The following is a 21,205-nucleotide window of genomic DNA, read 5'->3' as shown; positions in this document are numbered from 1 at the left end:
AGATTAGCTCTCCCAAACACTGCTCTAGTAATGTTGTGCAGACACTATTACGGTATATCACAAGTTGCCAAGGAGAAAGTTGTTCAAAACATTAACAAACTGTACTGTATCCTGAATGTGAGAAAGATTGTCTCTTTTTTGCTAGATTCCTGCTTAGTATGCGGCCCATGAATGCCTCCCACATCCGGATCTGCCTTTCCAGCATCTACAGATAGATTCATATACATGCCACCTCATGGCAACAATAAGTATATGCTTGTGATTGTTGACAGATGTTGAGAGAAGTGGCCAGAAGCTATCCCTTGTGGAAAAGTAAATGCGCAAACTGTTGTAAAGATTCTCGCATGAGAAATTATACCAAGATTTGGTATACCCTCTGTAATAGAAAGTGACAATGGAATGCCTTTTGCTGCAAAAGTAACACAATTACTAGCTGAAAAGTTAAGTATTGACTAGCACTTCAATATACCTTACCATCCACAGTCTGCAGGGGTAGTTGAAAGAACTAACAGAACAGTTAAGGAGAGAATAACTAAAGCACGTGGAGGTGCTGATTTCAGATTATGTGGATTCCCTAATTAAAACTTTGAATGGAATCAATTGCGATGTTTCTTTGTCTCTTCCTATGCCCACAGAAAAGCCGACTCATTCATTTGTTCCAGGACAGCAGGTGTTGGTGAAGTGTTTGAAGCCCACTAAGGTCGGAGAGCCAGGGTACCTGGGACCCACGACTGTCATTGCTGTGACATGGACTGAGGTGCTGACTGACTTGCAGCCGCAGTGGATCCACGCTGGACGTGTGAAAGCAGCCCCAGGAGAGAGAGAGCCACTGAGATCGGGAGAATCTGAGATTGAGAGTTCTGGAGAACCTGAGTTTGAGAAAGCCATGGTGAAAGCACAATAACGAGGAGCAACACATGTCAAGAATTGCTAATGATTTACGAAGTAGAGAAGTTATTGATGCTGAAAATTGTGTTTTGGCCTGGCTGAATAGCTGGAAGAAGCTATTTCTAAATGCATTAATACCCATTGGTGTAATCCTTTTGATATTAGCCTTTATTGCTTGCTGCATTTTGCCACTGATTATGTCTTTGATTAATAGGGCAATTAAATGAATACCCTTGTATCTACTCAGTATGCTCTTTTTCATGCAAGAACTGACTCTATGTACAATTAAGAATACCACTCTTTGATTATTTGTGTAACCAGAAATCAATTGTAATCAATTTGTTTTTTAAATCAATTTCATTGTTTTGATTGGTAATTAGATTAGTGGATGCAAATCTTTTACTCTCTTCTAGTCATTTCAGGAGAGAATTGGTTTGTTGTCCGAAGAATGGTACTATACAATACGGATGATTGGTAAGAAAGTAGGTGACTCATGATTGGTCAATAGACAATGCAAAAGGAGAAACTGGGTTGTAAAGTACCACTCTTGAATAGTTTAGGTCACATACAGTATTCTTCATCATGCGTTTACTGAACTAAACTGCGAGCTCGTGGTTCTTTTAGAACCAAAGCGGGCACTGTGAGAAATATACATTTGCTCTCAGTTTCAGGCCTACTTTTTCATTTTGGGCCTCCATTGCCACTAGTCTTTACTGACACGTAGCACCTGTTTTTCTGTCCCTTCTGTTCTCCTTATCTGAAGCTCAAGGATTTCTTAAGATCACCTTTTAGTACAAACTAGTATAAACTGGTATTCTGATAGCGGAGAGTTTAGACTGGCACACAGATAGAGATGTCTGTTACTGATGCATGATGATTTTCCTTGATGCACTTTTCTGATATAAATATGTTTGATTGTCAATAAACCTTTGAAGATGCTTTGATATAAATTTTGTATCAGAGTCTCTAACCTTGCAAGCATATTCCTGAGAGGACAACGGAGAGTGCTGGGGGCGAAAAGGTCGAACTACATAGATTATAGGATTATATAATCTAACAAATACATTAGTGTCTAAATATGGATTATTAATAAACCTGTTTGATATGTAATTCATAAAGTTTTTTCTTTCAGATGAATCGATTTGGCTGGGATTCTGTTTTAATGATTTGTCTATCATTATTTGTGTATGTCATTATTCAACTTGATTGTGAAAATACGTAATTATGGGGTGTGCAGCAAAGACATTATCTGTATTTGTTCATATGACAAAATGATCTATGGCTGTGTCTCGTTTGAAAGGATGTGTCCTCCGGAGGTCACATTTGTCGGCCGCATACGTCATGGAGGCTGTCTCGTTTCATAAAAGCGAGTAGGACACTTCAAATGCATCCTTCGAATGTGACCTTCTTTCACGGGAATTCGGAGGATGCATGAGGTGTACCCTTCGCGGGCACTCACAACCCACAATTCTTTGCTTCAACTGAAATGTCTGAAAAAATGGCGCCAATTTGCCCGTAAATATAATGTTCAAATACAAGGAATGTTAATTCCCAAGTTGAGGTACCTCAGAAGATGGGTGCAGAGTATATAATATGTATAATTATATTAATATATAATTAAAATAAAGTATTAGACTAAAAGTACACCTGTAAAATCTATTCTTTTCTCTCTACATCATAACTCTCCTAATGTACTTCATACATTCCCTTCCAGAGGGACTTTGTTCCCTTCTCACTCACTGCGTTTGTTAAAGAGTGGCGTGCTCTCATAGCAACCATGTTACGTTACGTTTCCGTTTGTCCTATGAAGGCCGTCTCGTTTAAACGAGGCTTGTTTAAAGGAGGATGCTCGGTATACTGCAGCCTTCAAAGGACACGTCTTACCTAGCATGCAGCCTTCCAAATGAGAGACATTTTATTCGGATAGAACCGGAAGTGCAATGAAACGCCCATTTTTAAGGGTTACACTTACATTTATAGTTTCTATGAATAAATAATAGATGCCTTTTCATAATAATAACCTAATAATGTTGATGAGAGAGGTCAACAAAGAATGTCCAGATTGGTTCGAACTGACAAAGTCTATGGTAACTCAGATAACCGCTCTGTACAATTGTGGTGAGAAGAATATCATCTCAGAATAGGGTTGTTGCTGTTTTGGCGGCATGAGGTGGACCTACACAATATTAGGCAGGTGGTTTTAATGTTGTGGCTGATCGTGTATTATTAAAATGTTATTCAAAAAAACAAAACATCGCCAAGTACTTGAAATTGTGTGAATGAGATAGGGGAAGATTTTTCTACTTTAATAATATAATGATTGTCATGGAGTCATTCGGTTATTAATTCCCTTACATTATTGTCTGTGCCTCTCAGGTGTTCCTGTGGCTGCTGCAAGAATATGGCCTCTGCACAGGAAAAATTGTGCTGTAGGGAGGTTAGGCAGGTTTGTAACAGAAGTGCAGGATGATTATCAGTCTATTAACCAGACCATATACATAAAGACACACACAACACAATCACAATAACTGCAGTGTAGGACAGAAGATAAAGCTTAAACTCAGTGCTTGCAAAATATCAGAAAGTAATTAACATATTCAGATATATTTATGTACCTTCTTGTTCTTGCATTAACATTTACAGCAGCTACAAAAGTTAAACACTACCATTTTTACAGGTTTTGGACAAATACGCTGAAGCAAAACCACAACCTGGATGCATAACTGAGCACCCAAGTTTTGAAGCAGTCTGCCTCAACCCATGGATTCTTAAACTTGAATATGCATCTATGGTAAAGTACTATAGTGACTACAACCAAAAAGCATTTACAAATGAGGAGTAAGTAAAAATGACAGTCAACACTGCATCAATGTCAGTTTTATCTATGCTGTAATGATGGCTTTATTGCAAATACCAAAAATGCTTTCCTCCAACTCCTGCTGTAAATTTCCACTCAGATAATGCACTTATTTATTTCTATGGTTCTCTGTCTTTAGACGATACTGTCACACAACCTACAGGTCTTTTCTTAGATAGGACAGGGGTACTTGGGGAGACAAATCCATGTAGTTGTCCCATCATGCGTCGTGATGAAGATCAGAGCTGCATTTCCATCTGAAGAAAACAAAGGATTCAGAATACCTCCACTATATGTGCACGTTGGTACTGTTTTTATAAATAAAGACAAAAACCATTTGATGTGTGCTATTAAAATTTCATTACCACTTTTATGAGAAGACATATTACATTATTGAAAAAACACTCCTTTATATATATATATATATATATATATACACACACACACACACACACACACACACACACACACACACACACACACACACAACTCAGGGTGAAGTGGTGAAAAAAAGGACCAGTTTCTGGCCACAGCTTCTTGCAGGTCAGGTCTCTCGAAAGCATCACACAGGTGGTCAGGGATCTTCAGTTCATTCAAACGTTCCTCGTATGAGCCAGGATTGAGGACCACCTCCTCCAAAAGCAGCCTCAGCAGGGTATCAACATAGTCTGCAATGAGAAAAGGAATATAGATATAACAGTGTCAAATAAGACTTTCACAGTAGAGCAACTCTCTTAGGGCATCAGGCCATTTGGTCCATATCATTTACATCCTGATAAAAATAAATAAATTAAAAAAATGCAATCAACTTAAAAGGCACATTCTGGTTTGTCTGATAACAGATTTTGTACTTTTTTTTTTTTCATTGTTACTAGGGATGTGCACAGTTAGTCATCATTCGGTTAACCATTTGACATGCCACTATTCATATACCAAAATCAATTTTCTGTTATTCTACACATGCAATAGAGACCTTCAACCTGACAGAAGAAGGTTTCGGGCAGTGTTTGGGTCAGTATAGGGAGAGTTAGGGGCTGTTTTACGTGTTTTTGCGTGCATCTGTATGGTTTTCCTTTAAACGGTAAATTGCGCTGGACACACTTTTGACTGTTGCGCTGCACCACTGCGTGACAACCGTGTCAAGATAAAAAGAACAGTTTTTATAAACGCATCACAAGACACCTGCATTCCTTTTCATTCATTTTGCAACATGAACTTCTTTAGAATGTAGTAGGCTTGCATGGTATACCGGTACTAACGAAATATCATGATACCAAAAAATTTAAAATGGTACGATATCATCTTGTTGTTAATTTCGGTACCATATTAAAGTATGCTGCCAAAAGCAAAATGTAATGTGAGAGTTTTGAGATGAAATCAAAGACCATTTGAAAATAATAATAAAATAGCCTCTGTATGGCCAAGTGTGATCATTAAACAGCAGAAGGATGTCATTCAATTAAATAATATAGTCACATGCGCTGCGCGCCACAGTATAAATAAGAGGCCCCTCTGTGCTCTGTCATCTCCTTCACACACACACACAAAGAGGCGCGCACACAAACGCAACACACACTACTAATGCTTGATTTTCATGCAGTGTGTCCAATAGTATCCATCTGCAGAGCCACAGATCAGTGTGTGTATAAATGTTTGTGAACTCTCAAATGAACTCTTTCTCTGTTGCAGCTCGGAGATTTCAGCTCGCAAGTCGTGGGAAGCTTGATATAATGAACCCTTCACAAACAGGAAGAACTTCAAAGATCTTTCAAAATAAAAGCCCCACTGAAATGAGAGCTCTATTCAACTGACTGCTTGAAATTGAAGACATATTGACAGAAAAATATTACTACTGTATAAAAGTGTGACATTCAAAGCAGTCGCATTAATAGTCATAGTAACAATAATATAATACTAAATGGTTATATTATTAGTATTATTATCTATAAGCAATATCACTTAAGCAAGTGTACTGAATATCTGCATGTTGTGATTCAGCCATGGCAGCCTTTTGCCTCAGGTAATCAGATTGTTTTCATTAATACTGTAAAGCTCTGTTGTGCATCTTTTTTATACCAAAAATAATAATAGTAATATATATATTGTTGAAAAGTATTATATTTTCATTTGATTAAAGTTGTACAGTCAGTACTTGCTTAAACACAATTTGATCATAACATTTAATTAAAAAATTTAACATGGAATCCAGAAAAATTAAAACAGAGAAGGCATAATTTGTATCTATAAGACTTTATGCAGTTCTTTTAGACAAGTAATTTTCTGTGTAATTTCATCAAAGGTTTTTTTTTTTTATTTGTTGCCCAACATAAAGCGAGTTAGTACCGAAGCCAAAATGTTGGTATCGGAGCAACCACAGAATGCAGTACAGAGGACTGAAAAGGATAGTTTATCCAAAAGTGAAAATTCTTTCATCATTTACTCACCCTCATGATATCCCAGGTGTGTATGTCTTTCTTTCTTCAGCAGAACACATTTAAAGAAAAATAGACAAATATCTTAGCTCAGTAGGTCCTTAAAATGCAAGTGGATAAAGATTTCTCTTTTGAAGCTAAAAAAAAAAACAAAAAAAAAAAAAAAAAATCACAGTGAGCTTAAACATCATCGATACGACTCCAGCAGTTAAATTAATATCTTCTAAAGTGATACGGTCACTTTTGGTGCAAAAAAAGATCAATATTTAAGTACTTTTTAATATAATCCAAGGGTGGAGAGGGTGGAGTCCAAGCAGTCTACCTTGATGGATACCGAGGTAATCTCACAGTCTCCACTCGATTGAGCAGACAAACGCATCATTGTGGGTAAAGAAACTGATACAGTTGTGCTGAAAAGTTTGCATACCCTGGCAGAAATTGTGAAATTTTGGCATTGATTTTGAAAATATGACTGATCATGCAAAAATACTGTCTTTTATATAAGGATAGTGATCATATGAAGCCATTTATTATCACATAGTTGTTTGGCTCCTTTTTAAATCATAATGATAACAGAAATCACCCAAATGGCCCTGATCAAAAGTTTACATACCCTTGAATGTTTGGTCTTCTTACAGACACACAAGGTGACACACACAGGTTTAATTTCCCACATACGATTGTTTATTTTTACTGTCTGTGATTTTTGGAGCTTTAAAAGAGAAATCATCATCCACTTGCATTTTAAGGATGTTCTGAGCTGAGATATTTTTCTGTTTTTCTTCAAATGTGTTCTGCTGAAGAAAGAAAGTCATACACACCTGGGATAACATGAGGGTGAGTAAATGATGAGAACTTTCATTTTTGGGTAAACTATCCCTTTTAAAATGAGCTTCCAGGTTGTTTTTCAAAGTTTCAGTGCTTGATAAATGGTAAGACAGTGTTTTCTATTTGGTCTTGTGTGCAAACTTAAGTGCAATAATTTGACGAGTTCAATGCCATTTTATTTTAAACCATTTAAAAACTAATGCATCCCACAGAGGCTAATAAACTGCAGCAGTGTAACTACAAGCACATAACAACACTTGTGTTCGCTGTATCTGTTGCTGTGTGATCCTGCACGGCAAGAGCACATATACAGGCATTGACCACTTGATTATTTTGTTTCACTTTAATGTGAATGATTTTATCATTTGAAGATCTGTGTTGTGCTACTTAGGCTGATTGGTCACTGTGACCTTTATTGCAATGAATATTCATCAACAATACTTAAAATAGCAGCAAATATTCCCGCATTCTGACCCTCAAAAAAACAAATAACATGAAATCTCGTGGTTAACCGAATATTAAAAATACTAACCATGCACATCCCCAATTGTTACATTTTACAACTTACTGTATGTTGGTGCTGTTTTTCTGCTGAAAAGGGAATATTCCCCCTTTTTGTGTTTTGGCCATCTGACTCCGACTGATGGCTCACCACTCTGGTTGCATGCCTGCCTCTGGTCAGCATGTTCATTGTAGTGCAGAGCAGCAAGGAACAATCTACACATTAAAGTCATAAAGGACATGAGTCAAGGCATTTTATAGTACTTTTAGGATGTTACAGTACTTTCACCTGAATCTAAATCAGTTAATGTAATGGCTCTTCTGGTGATAACTACAAATGTCATGTGACAGAAGCACAGAGAATGCTGTTTTTGTGCCTTTGCACCTCAACATGTGTTTTCCCCTAGTCCTTCATGCTTTACCACACTTAAACAGCAAAATCATGCATGTGATGAATGATGTGGTAGAGCAGCAACAGATACAAACATGCAGTGCAAGGATCAGGACCAAGAACCACATTTGATTATATGCACATGGGGTGTGTAACAATCAATATTTGAACAGAACTTCAAAACTAATTGTAAGAAACCAATAGATTTCATTTAAACACAAAAAGTCCAACCTGATCAACATTCCAAAAAAGAAAAGCCCACATTCTTTGGAGCAAATTTCAATAACAGGCTATGAAAGCCTTCAATCGAAGATGTCTGGTGGTGAGAGCTCAGTTCTGCAAAGTCCTTCAGAAGTCATCCTTGCAGCACCAGGTCGCAAAACCTCTCACAAACTGTAGTGCCTGTCTGATAGTTGGACAGGACAGGACGTGTTATTTATTTGTACATTAATATAAATATAAATAAATAAAATAAAAATCACACTAGCCCTGACATTTCCCATGCATAAAATTGGAAGTGAAAACCAGAGAACACCCATATAAAATCAAAATTCATGTTAGTCGCTACAAAATCTTGCTAGCTAGATTGCATGAATCCCATTCAGCCTCATGTGCAATTGTGACTACAATCCAAGCCTTCAGAAATACGCTAAAAAATTGCTTACTGACTACCACAAAGATTTACTTACTTTCCATTGTCCTCTGCGATTTCAGGCTCGTAGGTGAAATCTGTTGGTTCTTTCACGGTGACCAATGAGCAGTCGTTGAACTCAACTTTGCTTTCTTCCATTCGTGGACATTTAATTGGTGTTGATGTGAGGACTTGAGGTTCGGGGTTGGTGCCAAAATTCTCTGAGGAGGTGCCGACAGAGTGCCCCAATGGTTTCACTTGAATAGCTATTTCACCACAGATAAATTTGTAAAAAAATAAATAAAAAAAAATCTATTCAATTAATGCGATTAACCCTTGTGCGTCCTTTTGGGACATTTTTGTCCTTTCGATCATTTTGGCTGTGTTAATGCCGCATACGGCATAAATTTTGCCAAAGGTGTGTATTTTGGGGGGAATTTTGATATTTCAACCTCAGTATATATATAATACACTGTGTACACAAAATAGTTACACTCAAGACCTTCAGGACAAAAATGTCCCCATTGAAACCCATTAAAACGGCAATATTAAAGTGCCATTAGAGCATAATTGTAAATTCTATTATATTATGCTTTCATTCTAGAGCCCTGGCTTCAAAATGTACATTTTTAATATTTTCCACCAGATGACACAATTTTTCACATGTTTATCCTATGGAGCAAATACATGCTTTTTTCCTATTTTCTGTTTGCTGTATTATAGAGCACTGCAGGCCAATTGAATAAATGATGCAGTTAAAATTGTGTGGGTGTGTGTGAAAAACAACAGTGGCATTATGTAAACAAACTGGCATTTAAAGGGTTAAAATCCTGAAAATGAATGAATATTTGGTAGTTATGATCAGGACTGACGTTGGTTACAAAAATTAACTAATTGAAAGTGGAAAATAATATTAATATATAATATCATTATGGCAGTTTTTTGACGCGGACATTTTTGTCCTCTACAGACCTCTGAGTAACTTTTTTTATTGACGCACAAGGGTTAAACTAAACATCATCAATAACCTAAACTTCACCTTTACTACGTCGTTTCGGCTTCGAGACTGAGCATGACACTTGAACCGAAACGCTCTTTTTTGAAGTTTGAGCGGTACATTGGCAGCCCACATCTCGTGTCAGCGGCTGGAGGACAGACGCGACAAATGTTCAATCAGTCCAGGCTAGGAAAACATTTGTGATATGCATTAGTATGATAAACAAGGTATCTAGATACACTTACCTTCATACTTTGGGATGTACCAACCGTGTACACAGACGGAACAGCTGCATCTGTCAGGTACAAGACTTTCGCAAACCCCATTTCGTGCTGTGTAAAATTCTGGAAGCACTCGGGCGTGAAATGCCTCGAACACAGCCGCGAATTCACTGTTAATCCTTCCTCTTCAAAATGCAAAAACTCAAGCCAGCGAGCCCGTAACCAAGGTAGTCTTGGGATACTGAACAGGGTTTTGTTAGGAAAACAACCGAAAACACACCTCTTTGCCATCTTCACCACCATACAATTGACGCTTCGTTCAACTCTTCTTCTTCTTCTTCTTCTGTGGGTTTACTGGCAGCTGCAAACCAACCAAACAGGTGCATGCCGCCACCTACTGTGCTGAAGTGTGACCTAATGAAGTCTAGGAATAAAAGGATGATTTCCTATATTCTGTTTAAGACAATTATTTATAAAGAATCTCAGTATTGCTTTTTACTATTTTACCAGTTCCTGAACTAATATTTAAAATATTGCATAGAGTATATTCTGTACATCCTGAAGCTTGTAGTTCTCCTATAAGTTCAATTTTTTCCTGTTCATATTTGATACATTTAATTAAAACATTTTCAACCGTTTCCATTTCCTGTCATGTATCACATAAACCCGTGTTATGTTGGCCCATGATGTGAAGTGTTGCGTTAAGTTTAGTATGACCTATTCTTTAGTGTGTGAGCATGACATGTTCCTCTTTATTTAACAAGTTTCTCCTGTACTGACGAACCCTCCAGAGTGAGTTATTTATTGCGCGCTGTAATTTTATTATCAAGCATATAATATGTTTTTTTAGATGTTTAATGATTGATTATGATAAATAAGATGTGCTAATGTGCTTGCCAGCTATGCACACCACCATGATGTTTACATGCAATGCAACATGGGACTTTGAGTTCATGATAGATGCATAGAAGTTTCTAAAAACATAGCACTTCCACATTCCCAGTGCCGGAAGTGGTTAGAATGAGTGACGGACGGAATGGGAGAAGGCTCAAGTGGACTGACTAGTTTGTATATTCTTTGTATGATGTCAGAAAACATGGCGGCATCGCTGCATCAAAACTGTGCGCTCCAACTGTAACGGCTTTACACTTTTATTTAGTGATTGTTTGAATGTTTGTAACATATAAAAATAAAGATATTGTGATGTTGAAAAGACTATTTGATCAGCTGGTTCATTATGATAACTGCTTCAGTGCCTCTTTTGCTGGTAAACAGCAGCCTGAATGCAGATCACACTGGTTTGATCATACGCCTCTGAGCCCAGCCTAGTGTAATCACACCGGTTTGATCGCATGTGCGAAAGGGTTAAGAGTAATTTTACCTTGCCGTACATTGCTTTGTATTTATGAAAATGTCTGCCAGTCTGACATGTATCCCCGTACTTCTGCCATTTGTAATAGCAAGCTTCTAAAATTAAAAGTTTCCCTTCCACCATTCTCTTTCTTTATTTTTCTTTTTTTTCACACTCATATTTTTATTTATTTTTTATTTATTTTCTCCCCTTTTCTCCCCAATTTGGAATGCCTAATTCCCAATGTGCTCTAAGTCCTCGTGGTGGCATAGTGACTCACCTCAATCCAGGTGGTGGAGGACGAATCTCAGTTGCCTCCACGTCTGAGTTGTCAATCTGCGCATCTTATCAAGTGGCTTGTTGTGCGTGTTACCGCGGAGATGTAGTGCGTGTGGAGGCCCACGCTATTCTCCGCGGCATCCACGCACAACTCACCACGCACCCCACCGAGAGCGAGAACCACATTATAGTGACCGTGAGGAGGTTACCCCATGTGACTCTACCCTCCATAGCAACCGGGCCAATTTGGTTGCATAGGAAACCTGGCTGGAGTCACTCAGCACACCCTGGATTTGAACTCACGACTCCAGGGGTGGTGGTTGTTATGTCTTCATGTAGACAAGAAACACAAAAAGGATATTCCTTCAGGAAGCTTTAATAAAATGCTTTGAACCAACATGATAACTACACACGCACATGTGCAGCATTCTCTCTCTCTTCTCTTACTTCACAACATAACAACCACCAGGAACTGAGTGCCATCTAGTGGTGCATTAATGTAAGGATATCACATATTCCCCTCTTACATAAATGAATTCTTTCTGTAGTCAACAATGGGCATGAAATAGTAATCAAATTTGTTACGTGTCAACAATTCCACATGTATGTGAATCACTAAACAGCACATTAAACGAATGCAAGAAAACACCAACAATAAACAATATGAACATTATAACAGTACTTCAATGTTCATGTGAGTGTGTGTGTTTTGCAAAAGTCCATGTCAATTTCTGTGACTAATAGACATAGTCTTTCAACCAAACTGGCTCACGTCTTTTACATTTCTCCAGCGCACAAGCATCTGAAAGCACTGAATTTCCACACAATGGAGCATGAGACGGAAGCAAGTTTTCAGCATTGGTAGTCAGTCCATTATCCAGTGCATTAATCGGCACGGGCGCGAGACATGATGCATGTCACTTCTTTCCATCCTCCAAGAGGTAAGTGTAAGGGCCAACTTTTTCCTTAATTTCAACTGGAGGAGTGAATTTTGGTACGTGTACTGGCTTCTTTATGTGCACTTTATCCCCTTTTCGGAAAGAAGAATGACGTATTCGATACTTATGATCAAAGTGAGATTTCATGACATCCTTCCATGCTGAAACATGCTTCTGCATTTGTGTATGCTCATGACAAGAAGGTGGGGGTCTCAGAACATTGAGGCGGGTGCGCATTTTCCTTCCATGGAGTAATTCAAAGGGGGAAACACCTGTCACAGCATGTGGTGTAGCGCGGTAAATTTGCAGGAAGTCAGTCACAGTTACTTTCCATGGTGCTGATTGTAGACTGGCTGACTGAATCATAGTTTTAAGCACTCTATGGAAGCATTCAGGCATTGTTTCATTCTTACAATTCCCTGATGGCCCTCATGTGCAATGCAAACCAGTGACTCATGCAGTTCACCAGGTACCACCAGCCGAGAGCCTCTGAACACAAAATCACTTTGCACACTGATCTCATGTCTTAGTTTGTAGTATGGACGTAGAATAGGATCCAAAGCAGCGGAAGATAGAGGCCAACCACGCACAATTTGTGTACCCAGTGCAGAGAGTTCAGGACAACGAGCAGAGGCAGCAGAAAATTAATCCTGAGATATGGCAGTCGGACCGGTGGACAGTAAAGCAACAAACTCAGGTTCTGTATCCAACTCTGCATCTGAAGTAAGAGGCAGGGGCAGGCGGGACAAACAATCCGCAGTGTGGTTTTCAGATCCAGCACAGTACTGAACTGTGTAGTTAAAACAGAGCAAACAAGCAGCCCACAGAACTATGTGCATACCAGCTCTATCATTCCCTTTTGTGGTCAGCAGGGTAGTTAAGGCTTGATGGTCAGTCTGCAAAGTACATCTGCGACACCATAAGTATGTCCTCCACTTCTCGACTGCCCAAACACATGCCAGAGCCTCCTTTTCAACAGTGGAGTATTTCTGTTCAGCTGGGGTGAGCGTTCTGGATGCAAAAGTGACAGTACGTTCTTGATCATCAGTGCCTATTTGTGAAAAGACAGCACCTAATCTGTAAGCAGATGCGTCGGTAGAGATGACCACTGGCAGCCCTGGGTCAAACAGTGCAAGAGCAGGACTGTGTACAAGTAGCTCTTTGACTTCAGATAAGCTTTGTTGAGCTTCATCAGACCAGTAAAATCCACTGTCATCCCTCAGGCATGCACGCAGAGGCACCACTACAGTAGCGAAATTGGGAATAAACTTATTGTACCATGAGAGGAGTCCCAGCACAGAACATAACTGAACAGCATCTGATGGTGCAGGTGCATTGACTATTGCGGAGAGATGTTCCTGATCCAGCTGAATACCCTGTGCAGTCACTACAGGTGCATCTCAATAAATTAGAATGTCGTGGAAAAGTTCATTTATTTCAGTAATTCAACTCAAATTGTGAAACTCGTGTATTAAATAAATTCAATGCACACAGACTGAAGTAGTTTAAGTCTTTGGTTCTTTTAATTGTGATGATTTTGGCTCACATTTAACAAAAACCCACCAATTCACTATCTCAAAAAATTAGAATATGGTGACATGCCAATCAGCTAATCAACTCAAAACACCTGCAAAGGTTTCCTGAGCCTTCAAAATGGTCTCTCAGTTTGGTTCACTAGGCTACACAATCATGGGGAAGACTGCTGATCTGACAGTTGTCCAGAAGACAATCATTGACACCCTTCACAAGGAGGGTAAGCCACAAACATTCATTGCCAAAGAAGCTGGCTGTTCACAGAGTGCTGTATCCAAGCATGTTAACAGAAAGTTGAGTGGAAGGAAAAAGTGTGGAAGAAAAAGATGCACAACCAACTGAGAGAACCGCAGCCTTATGATTGTCAAGCAAAATCGATTCAAGAATTTGGGTGAACTTCACAAGGAATGGACTGAGGCTGGGGTCAAGGCATCAAGAGCCACCACACACAGACACTACAGTTGTCGTATTCCTCTTGTTAAGCCACTCCTGAACCACAGACAACGTCAGAGGCGTCTTACCTGGGCTAAGGAGAAGAAGAACTGGACTGTTGCCCAGTGTTCCAAAGTCCTCTTTTCAGATGAGAGCAAGTTTTGTATTTCATTTGGAAACCAAGGTCCTAGAGTCTGGAGGAAGGGTGGAGAAGCTCATAGTCCAAGTTGCTTGAAGTCCAGTGTTAAGTTTCCACAGTCTGTGATGATTTGAGGTGCAATGTCATCTGCTGGTGTTGGTCCATTGTGTTTTTTGAAAACCAAAGTCACTGCACCCGTTTACCAAGAAATTTTGGAGCACTTCATGCTTCCTTCTGCTGACCAGCTTTTTAAAGATGCTGATTTCATTTTCCAGCAGGATTTGGCACCTGCCCACACTGCCAAAAGCACCAAAAGTTGGTTAAATGACCAAGGTGTTGGTGTGCTTGACTGGCCAGCAAACTCACCAGACCTGAACCCCATAGAGAATCTATGGGGTATTGTCAAGAGGCAAATGAGAAACAAGAGACCAAAAAATGCAGATGAGCTGAAGGCCACTGTCAAAGAAACCTGGGCTTCCATACCACCTCAGCAGTGCCACAAACTGATCACCTCCATGCCACGCCGAATTGAGGCAGTAATTAAAGCAAAAGGAGCCCCTACCAAGTATTGAGTACATATACAGTAAATGAACATACTTTCCAGAAGGCCAACAATTCACTAAAAATGTTTTTTTTATTGGTCTTATGATGTATTCTAATTTTTTGAGATAGTGAATTGGTGGGTTTTTGTTAAATGTGAGCCAAAATCATCACAATTAAAAGAACCAAAGACTTAAACTACTTCAGTCTGTGTGCACTGAATTTATTTAATACACGAGTTTCACAATTTGAGTTGAATTACTGAAATAAATGAACTTTTCCACGACATTCTAATTTATTGAGATGCACCTGTATGTGTCCTAAAAACTTCAAGCTCTGCTTTCTGAATTGACACTTAGACTCATTTAGCAGCAATCCAGCATCTTTGAGACGTTGCAGCACATACTTTAGCGCTTGATCATGCTCCTGTATCGAGCGTCCCCAGATGATGATGTCATCTAAGTAGTTTGCAACATTCTGGAATCCTTTTAGAATGACAACCATAATTTTTTGAAAAGCAGATGGAGCAGACGCCAAGCCATAAGGTACCCTACGGAATCTGAAGAGGCCCTCGTGTATAATGAATGCTGTGAGGTCCCTGCTGTCTTCATGAAGAGATACCTGATGATATGCACTTTCCAAGTCTATAGTCGAAAACACAGTTGCGCCTTGCAGTAATGTCATCATCTCTTCCATATGTGGCACTGGGTAGCTGTCTACTATAGCTGCCTTGTTGGGTCCTCGCAGATCCATACACATGCGGACCCCCCCCATTTTCTTTTGGACCACAACAATTGGATAAACCCATGGAGAGGAGTCAATTCTTTCGATTACGCCTGCATTCAAGAGTCGATCTAGTTCTGTGGAAACAGCATCTCTCACAGAGAATGGTAAGCAACGTAATTTGACAGGAGGTACAGAGTCAGAAATGTTAACCTTGTGTGTAAAATTGTTTATACAGCCCAATGCATTATGCTGTGATGAAGGAGTGGAGAGGGCACAAACTGAAGCAGATTGTGGTGGCGGCAACACAGTGTGCCCATCAAATCGGAGCTGGAGTCCCTTAATCAGATCCATGCCTAGCAAAGCTGTGCCATTGTCGACAATGAAGAAGTGTGCAGGACAGGTAAGGCCATATTTAGATACCATTGCAAATAAACATCCTAGTACTGAAACTGGCTCTTGTGAATAAGTAACTAAACGAGCAGTAGGAGCTTGTAATGGCACAGTGCGGAAATGCTGCTCATACATTTTTTTCGGCAGGATGGACACTGATGAACCAGAGTCAACTGTGAGTTGAAGAGACATGGATGTAGCAGCAGGTGTAGCATTTATGGTCACATCACACATCAAACGTTTAGTTGCTCAAGATGAAGAATACCGACCTCTGGTAATTCATTTGAATGTACTGAACAAGTAGGAGCGGAACGACAGACTCGTGCAAAATGTCCAGTCTTATTGCAATTCTTACATTTAACAGATGCTGCAGGGCATTTCCGTGCATTTGCAAGATGTCCATCTGAGCCACAGCGGAAGCATGTCCGATCTGAAGGAGCTGAAGCAGAGGTTTTTGATGAGGTACGTGCTTTGAATTTGGCCTGTGGACGCTGTCGTCCAGATGCAGGAGTAGCATGTATGGCTTGTACTGAGGCAGAATTGCTTGTTATCATTGATTTCGCCTGAGCATCAGCAGCCTCTAGCTGTGTGGCGATTGTAATTGCGGTCTTCGGTGTCAATTCAGATTCCACTAATAATCTTTCACAAATGTGAGGGTTAGCAATGTTTTCAACTAGCTGGTCACGCAGCATATCATCTAGATTATCAGCAAATTCACAAGTAGTAGCCAAATCTCTCAATGCAGCAAATTGTTTCATCCGTTCCCTGTACTTGTTTTCTGAAGGCATGTCTTTCCACTACCATATTTCTTTTTGGAGTGAAATGCTCTTACAGAGCTTTAATAGCATCTGCCAGACCGGTATTGGGCAAAGTATAAAATAGTCTCTGACCTTCCGTTCCGAGGCAGTGAAGGAGCAAAGCCCATTTTCTGGCTTCTGGCCAGGAATCTCCAGTTGCATTAATCACTAACATATAGTTCTGAAACATTTTCAGCCATGTGACTAGTGGTATTGCGGGTTCACTGGGACAAGGCAAAAAAGGGCTTGGAAACGGAGCACTTACTGATGCCATTCTCAGCAAATCTTGTTAAAAAAAACGTCCTCATCGCCAATTTGTTATGTCTTCATGTAGACAAGAAACACAAAAAGGATATTCCTTCAGGAAACCTTAATAAAATGCTCGGAACCAACATGATAACTAAACATGCACATGTGCAGCATTCTCTCTCTCTCTTCTCTTCTCTTACTTCACAACACAACAACCACCAGGATCTGAGTGCCATCTAGTGGTGTATTAATGTAAGGACATCACAGTAGTCTGCCTCAATACTCACTGAGCTACCCAGGCCCCCACCCCTTCCACCCTTCTTAAATTGACTGTTAAGTTTATATTATCTAATTTAAGTGCTCCTTAGCCATTTTATCTGCTTTTTCGTTTCCTTGCACCCCCACATGTGCTGGTACCCATGTAAAATGTACTGAGATTCCAATCTGCCTTATCTATATAGTCTGACCAATATTTCTGTCAAGATATCATCTCTACATGTTTGAAATGTTTGAAGGCTTAAGAGTGGTGCCATTGAGTCCGAACATAACAACCTTATCTGGCAACACTTCCTCAACCAGACCAAGTGCCATTTGAATAGCAACCAACTCTGCAGTGTACACTGATGTCCCATCTGTTAACCTCCCAGAGTTTCCAATTTTAAACTCTGGTACATAAAATGCTGCACCTGTTCGTCCAGTGAAAGGGTTTCTTGAGCCATCAGTGTACACTGGAAGAAATGCATAATGGGCAGTTCTAATATGTTCCAGTGTTATAGATTTGATATTATTTTCACTCTCTCCTTTTTGAAAGTATTCATGTCCGCATGTTCACTGAATAACCACGGGTTCATCGGGGATATTGTAAAAGTTGGTCCAAATATTCTAGAATGTAATGACATTTCTTCTGCCCTTCATTTAACTCTATGCAAGGTTGTGGTATTTATAAGAAAGGGACGGGTTTAAGTGGACTAAATGATTGGAGAAGTCCTGCATACGTCACCAGAGAGAAGTCTGTAGTTTCACTGTAAAATCAAGTTATGACAATTTATTTAAAGATTATGAGGTCAAAAATAAATAAAACATATGCATGGATGAATCGTTCACAATAAGATCAATAACATGCATATAGAAAATAGTCGTTTTTATTTCATACTGACTTTAAAAGCCCTCAGTGATTACACTGGGCCATGTAGCAAACTGTTTATCCAAAAACAGACGTCATAATAAAAGCACGATTCAAAATAAAATCTAGATGTCTGAAATGGAAAACATTTAATAAAAATATATTACAACTGTATACTAAAGTGTAATATTCACTGTAATAATAATAATATTACATCATTACATCACAAGCAAGACAGCTGTTGAATAAAAATTGCAATGACGTTGAAAAGTTCTATTTTCACTTTTCACAATTAATTGATTAGACACCATTTTGATGATGAAATTAAACTTTAAAACATGTTCTGGAAAGTTCTGGAAAATAATAATAATTTTTTAACTATAATTATTAAAAGAATTATTAAAAATAACTAAACTGGTGTGTTCAGTTGCTCATTATCATATTAGCATATTTTTGCTGTCGTATTGAAATTGGTAGCGGTACCGACTACTGAAATTTTGGTACTGTGACAACACTAGTTGAGTTAACGCTGCCTCTCATGTGATGTAAGCGCGTTGGCATGTCGATATCATCGGATCCCTCGTCTGAAATTGGCAGGGGAAAAATGTTCACTTCACATCCTCAATATTTTGAGTGACTCAATGTGTGTACTGAGTCAGCAGGCAGCCATAGCTTCAGTTGCTCAGGATCATTGATAGAGAGTATGAGAAAAGTATTATTATAGTATTTCCTCTTGCAATGATGCCCACGGACATAAGCTAATGTTTGTCAGTAGGTTGAGGCATCCAGGATAAGCACACACAAGCACCATTTTGAAAAAGAAACAGATACAAATGCAAATCTACAGTGCCGTGCTCCAAATCACTGAGATCAAATTTTTTCCCCATTCTGATGGTTGATGTGAACATTAACTGAAGCTCCTGACCCATATCTGCATGATTTTATGCACTGCAGCCGCATGATTGGCTGATTAGATAATCACATGGATGATTGTTGGTGCCAGATGGGCTGATTTAAGTATTTCTGTAACTGCTGATCTCCTGGGATTTTCACACACAGCAGTCTCTAGAATTTACTCAGAATGGTGCCAAAAACAAAAACATCCAGTGAGCACCATTTCTGTGGATGGAAACACCTTGTTGATGAGAGAGGTCAACAGAGAATGGTCAGACTGGTTCGAACAGACAAAGTCTACGGTAACTCAGATAACTGCTTTGTACAGTTGTGGTGAGAAGAATAACATCTCAAAATGCTATTCTGAGATGTGGTTGGACCTACACAATATTAGACAGGTGGTTTTAATGTTGTGGCTGATCGGTATATTTATGTATATATATATATATATATATATATATATATATACTACCGGTCAAAAGTTTTGAAACACTTGACTGAAATGTTTCTCATGATCTTAAGAATCTTTTGATCTGAAGGTGTATGCTTAAATGTTTGAAATTAGTTTTGTAGACAAAAATATAATTGTGCCACCATATTCATTTATTTCATTATAAAACTAAACTTTAATGAAAAATAAAAAAAAGTTTTTGAAATCGATTACTTGGACCAAATAATAAAGAAAAGCAGCCAATTAGTGCCCAACATAGATGGGAACTCCTTCAATACTGTTTAAAAAGCATCCCAGGGTGATACCTCAAGAAGTTGGTTGAGAAAATGTCAAGAGTACATGTCTGCAAATTCTAGGCAAAGGGTGACTACTTTGAAGATGCTAAAATATAACACAGTTTTGATTTATTTTGGATTTTGTTTAGTCACAACATAATTCCCATAGTTCCATTTATGTTATTCCATAGTTTTGATGACTTTACTATTCTAAAATGTGAAGAAAAAAAATGAATAATATAGTGGTGTCATGTTATGCCTGGTGTGGACAGACAGATTGCGTGTCGCTGGAATCTTATCGAGTCACGCCTGGTTAGGACAAGGTGTCATACAGAAAAACACTGTCATTGCGCACTCTGTTTTGTAGCAGATAACAGTAAGCAGAGTGCAAATTCATGTTGTAGCATGAGGCACATACACAGTACATACTGTAACTATTTAATTAAATAGCAGCATTTTGCAGTTTAATAATCACCTTGAGTCACATAGCAACAGGCTTTTCCAGAGAGGGAATCTGCCATCGTAATGTCAGAGCTCATTGGTCAAGACACAGAAACACTTCAAATTAAAAGCTCTGTCAAAATTAAAGGTAAATTTATAGTGAAAAAGTATGACAGAAATATATCATTACTGTAAAGTAATATAATATTCACTGTAATACTACTACTACTACTACTACTACTACTACTAATAATAATAATAATATTAATAAATCAGTAGTAATTGTATTATACTTACACCACGGGTCTGTTGAATGCTTGATTCTGATTGGTTGATGGACATTCTAAGGCGTGCATTTATTTTCCAGTAAACGCACAGTTATAAAGCAGTTCCAGGTCTTGACCGCATAATGGTTCCATATCACTTCGCCAAATTATTTCAGTTATTTCAGAGAGCCCTACAGGCTACCACAACAAAATAACCAATTAAAACAAAGACATTGGTTAAAGTAAATCGGTTAAGAATGTCAAACAATGTATAAAATATCCTACATATATTTCAGTTTCGGTTAAAAAGAGCCCTCGAGCGTGCGCGTGCGCGCGCACACACACACACACACACACACACACACTTAGACTCAAGTCGTGACCAACAAATAGAGCCACACCCCCACAACTTGATCAATACAACAATTTCTATTATCTATAACTTTTAATGTTTCAATGTATTTCGCCCTAATCAGCCTCACACAGCTGTAGTGGAAGCACCACCCTATCAAATGCTTCCTCAGCGTCAAGTGAAATGGCATATTTACAAAAATATTATGTGCATATTTACAAAAATCACTGTGTTTGTGATTCTGATCTAATTCCTGATCACACCACGAGGGTGCTGAAACAGA

The 21,205-nt window shown here is 38.8% G+C and overlaps 1 protein-coding gene across 6 annotated transcripts; it reads right to left on the bottom strand.

Annotated features, from left to right (window-relative positions):
* Window positions 1-2,936: 2,936 nt before the first annotated feature.
* Window positions 2,937-20,931, bottom strand: LOC127418939 (uncharacterized). 6 transcript variants are annotated; one of them, XM_051659875.1, is made up of 8 exons: window positions 20,602-20,925; window positions 20,339-20,437; window positions 9,771-10,170; window positions 9,568-9,673; window positions 8,587-8,794; window positions 7,574-7,722; window positions 4,233-4,413; window positions 2,940-4,002 (listed from the first exon to the last, which is right to left on the bottom strand). In XM_051659875.1, exons 3-8 carry the CDS (start codon window positions 10,047-10,049, stop codon window positions 3,966-3,968), a joined length of 960 nt encoding a protein of 319 aa, XP_051515835.1. In that variant the 5' UTR covers window positions 10,050-10,170; window positions 20,339-20,437; window positions 20,602-20,925; the 3' UTR covers window positions 2,940-3,965. The 6 variants fall into 6 exon arrangements, with proteins under 6 accessions (XP_051515833.1, XP_051515831.1, XP_051515832.1 ...); XM_051659876.1 differs by having other exon boundaries at window positions 4,236-4,413; XM_051659877.1 differs by having other exon boundaries at window positions 4,263-4,413; window positions 20,602-20,923.
* Between the last annotated feature and the right edge of the window lie 274 nt (window positions 20,932-21,205).

The sequence above is a fragment of the Myxocyprinus asiaticus genome, chromosome 28, assembly GCF_019703515.2.
Source record: "Myxocyprinus asiaticus isolate MX2 ecotype Aquarium Trade chromosome 28, UBuf_Myxa_2, whole genome shotgun sequence".
Classification (NCBI taxonomy): Eukaryota; Metazoa; Chordata; class Actinopteri; order Cypriniformes; family Catostomidae; genus Myxocyprinus; species Myxocyprinus asiaticus.
Note: the sequence above shows the minus strand (reverse complement) of the source record. Positions and strands in the feature narration are given on the sequence as shown.